Source organism: Carex rostrata, chromosome 30 (genome assembly GCF_964058835.1).
Source record: "Carex rostrata chromosome 30, lpCarRost1.2, whole genome shotgun sequence".
In the NCBI taxonomy this organism is placed as follows: Eukaryota; Viridiplantae; Streptophyta; class Magnoliopsida; order Poales; family Cyperaceae; genus Carex; species Carex rostrata.
The window spans coordinates 4,996,563-5,001,768 of record NC_135947.1 but is presented as its reverse complement, the minus strand read 5'-3'; the positions used below and the strand labels follow the sequence as shown (position 1 = coordinate 5,001,768).

Sequence of the window (5,206 nt, the reverse complement as noted above, 5' to 3'; positions counted from 1 at the left end):
CTTAATAAATAAAATTTGCTAGACTTAATTGTCTGTGATACATCAGATACTATGTACTAAAAAATTTGTAATATGGAAATTTAAATGCTTATTTATACACAGGAGATAATCAACAGTTTTAAAATCTGACAACTTTTTTCCTAACAAATGCATAAGAATAAGAAATATTGACCATCAACGTACGGTTCAAAGAAGTTTTGAAATATTATTAAAATTCTCTTGTAATTATTTAATGATATAATAGCGTACTTAAAAATCTCAAATTACATTTTTGTGAAAAAAAAGAAATTGTTTAGTCAAAAATTAATAAACTACATATTAATAAAGTAGTTCACGACATATATTGTGGTTGGCTTCCATATGTCTCATCTGAGAAATTGGTTTATCTATAAATTTGAATGATAATTACGTTTTAATGCGGCAACAGTACATAATAACATAAATCTTCTGATAATTATATCCTTTGCACGAAAGACGATAAAAGCTAGTGATTGCATACGATCCGGGAGCGTCCAACCACGGCACGGCACCTATCTTTGGGCTCCGTGTAACCCCAACTCCAAAACCCGGATTCAGACTCCGTACTCTGTACCTCTAGTCTTTTTCTTCTTCTTTTACACACAAACTCGCTCTCCATTTACAAACTGGACATCTCCGCATCTTCATATCAGCAACCTTGTCATTCGGTGGTATTAAAAATGGATATCTCCATTTAGTTGGTAACTGCAGGGAATAATGACGATTCCAATGCGAGCGTTCCCGCCTTTCGACCTCTCACTATTGTCCATTGGTGTGCTCTGCGTACAATGCTGTTTACTGTGCGGAGATCAGAGCGGATCAGACACAGTTGGCCATCTCGAGCGATTTAAATCTCTAGGGTGTACAATTTGATGTTGTTACTTACTGCTCTCTGGGGGTGAACCCGCTTTACGAAAGACTATAGAAATCTGATAATATTTGAAATGGGAATCGACTCTGCTGGTTTAGTAAATGCGAGACAGAGAGGTAAAACAGATCGTGATCAACTGGACACTGAGCAGTAAATATTAATAACTAATCGGGCGTGGGTTCCCATTTACTCTGTCGGGTGAATTTGTATAAAGTAATACCGACCGTTTCACGCTCTCTCTCTCTCTCTTTCCTTTTTATCTTCTCCTCTCTACTTCTCTCTCTCAGTCACTCCCAATCCCCATAGAACCTCTCTAAAACCCCACCAAAACCTTCCATTTCTCTTTGAAAAACTACAAATAGAAAAAACAAATTCGTATTGCTCCACCTTAATCAATCTGCAAGAGAGCAAGAGCTCTGCTTATTATTCAGTATTCTGATTCCCAAAACCGTTAGTTTCATTCTCTTGGTTTTCTCTCTTTATTGCTTCCATTAATACAACCCCTCTTTCCTCTCCCTCCCTATTTCAAGACCGATTCTCTCCTAGGTTGTGTAGTTACTGCAACCACTTTAACTGTTGCATATTTTCTCACACACTTTCTATTAAAGCTGCTTCCATTATTCTCCTCCTGCCATCCCACTTTTTATTAAAACCCACAGAGGCGGTAAACTCACCGCCTCGGATCTTCCCAATGGCGAAACCTCGCACCTTGCGCATCATCTGGAGCGACCCGGATGCTACTGACACATCTGACACGGAATCACAGGACGCTTCCAGTCACCGTCGCGTCAGTCGGGCGGTGAGGCACCTTCCAGTCAACTCCGTGCACCGGACCACCACCGCCATTTCAAAAGTGCCCAAAAAAGCTACAAGTCGGAAAATGAAGAGTAAAACAAAACATGTAGGCAGTACAAAGTACAGAGGAGTGAGGCGGCGACCGTGGGGAAAGTATGCTGCTGAAATACGGGACCCGTTAAGGGGAGTAAGGGTTTGGCTTGGTACATTCAACACGGCTGAGGAGGCAGCTCTGGTGTACGACTCGGCAGCGATTCAGCTCAGGGGACCCACAGCACAGACTAACTTTCCAGCGGGGTCGAGCGGGTCTTCTGTGGCGGAGCCTGTGCAGACAATGGAGTGTGAGACAGGGTCAGGAGATGAGTCGCCAAAGGAGTTGGGTTTCTCCTCTCCAACTTCAGTGCTCAGAAAGGTATTGTTCAGTGTTCACTAATTTTTGTTGGTACCAGTATGTGTTGGTACTTGGTACTGGTATATTTCGGAGTGGTACTAAAAAAAGGTTGAACTTATTGGTGGGGTTACTACAGTCAAAGGAGCCGTTATGCTGTCATTACCTTATGTTTGACCATGTTGAAGCGCTAATTTTGTCCCAAATTAACAATTACTAAGGTCAATCTGTGATTAGTGCTGTTTAAGGGGAGATGTTTGTTACTAAATTTTTCTAGTTCAGTATGTTACAATGGTAATACAAGCCTTAAATCAGCAGTAGAAACTCTTTACTGATACTACATTGATTTCAGGTCGAGTCCTCATGCTCTCTATCTGAAGAAAAAATAGAACCGACAAAGGATATCAAGCCGAGTTCACCTACGGGGATTGAGTTGCCGCAAGAGCTCCTGCAGGAACTTGAAATGCCAATTTATGATGATTTCTTGGAGCTTGATTTCTCTGAACCAAGGTTGCTCTTAGAAAAGTCATCTGGGGTTGACGTGGCAGCTTCTGATTGGTCGTGGGGTTTGGATTTAGTATCCGGAGCAGACACTTGGCAGGACAATGATTATTTTGAGGAGTTGCATGATTTGTTTCCTCTAAATTCCCTCCCTGCTGTGTTTTGAAAGTAGAATGTGTTGTTTTACATTATTTAACAAAGTTATATTATTTTCTTGTTAGTAGAATGGAAAGTAATTTTTTGTTATTAGTTAATATTTAGAGAGAGTAAAGAAATACAAATCGGCTTTGTGTTTTATTGTAATTTTGCTGAATTGTTGGTGAAATGTAGTTCTTTTATTATTTTTATTTAGTTATGAACATTTAGGCCGTGTAATGAACTCAGTACTAACTGTCATTGTGTGAAATTCCTTTCATAATGTAATTTATTTTTATCTGTTCTTGTTTGGAGTTTGGTGCATGAATCATGATTATGTAATGAAGGTGATAAATTTCAAGTTGAAATTAGGTTACATCAAATTGAACCAAATAATTATTACTAATTTTAATTATAAATAATTGACCAACGTTAGTGGTTCATATGAACAAATCGAAATCATGCGTTCGATGTTATTAAATTAGAAAACAGAGAAGTATTTACATTATTTAGTAGCTGTTTGTTTTAAATATTTGTCGAGCTTAGTGCAAGAAAAATTAGAAAACTGTAAAATCGGAATTTTTTTATATACCAGAAAACTCGGATTAGTGGCAACCTTGGTGAGTGTGATGACTTAATTTATTTTGCTTTTGAAAAAACTTGTTTTGGGTTTTGTGAATGGCTGTGTTATACATATAATATTAGATTTTAGATTCTGCAAAATTTGGGGTTGTTTGTCTCTAATATTTGAACGTGCTGTAAAAATTATGTGCTTGATAGCAAGATAATATGATTATGAACAAATTAACCAAGGTTATTTTAGAGGAAGCTGGAAATGTTAGGGTATTAATTTCTCTAATGTATAAACATGCAAGATACAAATATTTTCATGATTACAAAGCAAATCTTTAAAATAGTCAGACTTGTTCCTGTTAAACATTTGGGGAAGTGAAAATATAAAATGAATCATTGGTGATTACTGATTCGGGTAGAAGGAATGAACCTTTACTAAGTGTATACCAACTTTATTTACTGACATATCTCTGTTGTACTACATACCGCATACGCTTCTTTTTCTTTTCATTTCGCCAGATAAAAACCCCTTTTTTCCCACTTCACAATTGCACGGATGAATTAGATAAGTTGGCTATTTACATTTTTGTTTTTCGTCTCTTATGACCCTTTGATTTCATTTTCGTATAATTTTTGTTGAAAAAAATGTTGGTTAGTACAGTATTATATATTATATCAAAATTCAGAAAGTACATTGTTTTCCTTACGACAGATACCGTATATTTCATGTACAAACATGTTGGATGTAAAATGCAATTTTCTATAAAGACGAGGGTCCAATTGAAAAGATACTGACAAAAATACATTACCTAACCATCGGATCAAAAGAAGAAAAGAAGACATCAGCTAAAAATCTGCCATTGCAGTTCTTTGACCTCCTTTGCCTCTTCAAAACAGTAAGGACAGGAAGTACTTAAAAAAGGAAAGATAAGGAAGAATCTAAAAAAAAAAAGAAAATTAACTATAAAAGTGACAGATAAAGTCATGAAACATCAAAGTTCAAATACATTGTGCTAATGATGTAATTTACAGCCTTTAATTTCTTTCTTTAAGTTGTATTTTAACTGGGTGAAACTTGATGATTAAATTTTTTTCCACACACCCTACTATCTAAATTAGGGGGTAAGATGTTTGATTTTTATAAGAATAAACTTATAAATTTTTTCGGTCATGTACATATTTTTGTTATTTATTACAATATTTATGAAGAATCACACTATCACGTGACATGAAGTGCAGTCTATATTTGCCGCATTAATGGTCCATTTAAGCCCATCGAGCCCATTTAAGAGAATCTGTAATCATCTGTATTGGGTAAGGATTTTAACTATATTAGTTTAGGCTTAATGCAGCGTTCATACCTTGTGCAGGCTGCAGCCCTGTTTTGATTCTATAATCGACGCGTTGCATGAAGGCGAAACTACTCCGTCAAAATCTTAATTCTTTTGATCCAACACAGAAGCGTCTTGGGGTGGCAACGAATCAAACCAAATCGAATTTATCCTAGTTTGAATTTGATTTGATTAAGATACGAACTTACCCTAGTTTGAGTTTGATTTGAATAAGATACGAATCGAATTGGGTTTGATTTGTTTCGAATCAAACTAATTTCGAATCGAATTAATTGCGAACTACACATTTTTCGAATCGAAGTCGAATCGAATTACGAATTATATGTTTTTTTAGCAGCCCTAATTATACCGGTAGTATATATATTAATTTTCTTCTCGCGGAACAAAATTCACACGGCTTCCTTTTACCGGTATGAAATGAGTGTTTTTAAGTTGAAAAATTGTTCATGAAAAAATACATCACAACAAATAATCGTAAAAAGATGATTAAGTACTAGAACTGGAATATGCAGTCAAATAAGTAATCGTATCTCAAGTGCTCACTCTATCAAACTCTTGATTGGACCATCTAAT

The 5,206-nt window shown here is 36.1% G+C and overlaps 1 protein-coding gene across 1 annotated transcript; it reads left to right on the top strand.

Moving 5' to 3' along the window:
- The first annotated feature begins 1,576 nt into the window (after positions 1–1,576).
- LOC144546881 (ethylene-responsive transcription factor CRF2-like) lies at positions 1,577–2,980 on the top strand. The gene is made up of 2 exons (XM_078295466.1): positions 1,577–2,096; positions 2,425–2,980. The coding sequence occupies exons 1-2, from the start codon at positions 1,581–1,583 to the stop codon at positions 2,737–2,739; spliced, it is 831 nt and encodes a 276-aa protein (XP_078151592.1). The 5' UTR covers positions 1,577–1,580; the 3' UTR covers positions 2,740–2,980.
- The last annotated feature ends 2,226 nt before the right edge of the window (positions 2,981–5,206 follow it).

Coding starts and splice junctions, on each gene's coding strand:
- LOC144546881 (XM_078295466.1), top strand. CDS start 1,581: ATGGCGAAACCTCGCACCTTGCGCATCATCTGGAGCGACCCGGATGCT. Junction 2,097..2,424: donor CAACTTCAGTGCTCAGAAAG/GTATTGTTCAGT, acceptor CATTGATTTCAG/GTCGAGTCCTCATGCTCTCT.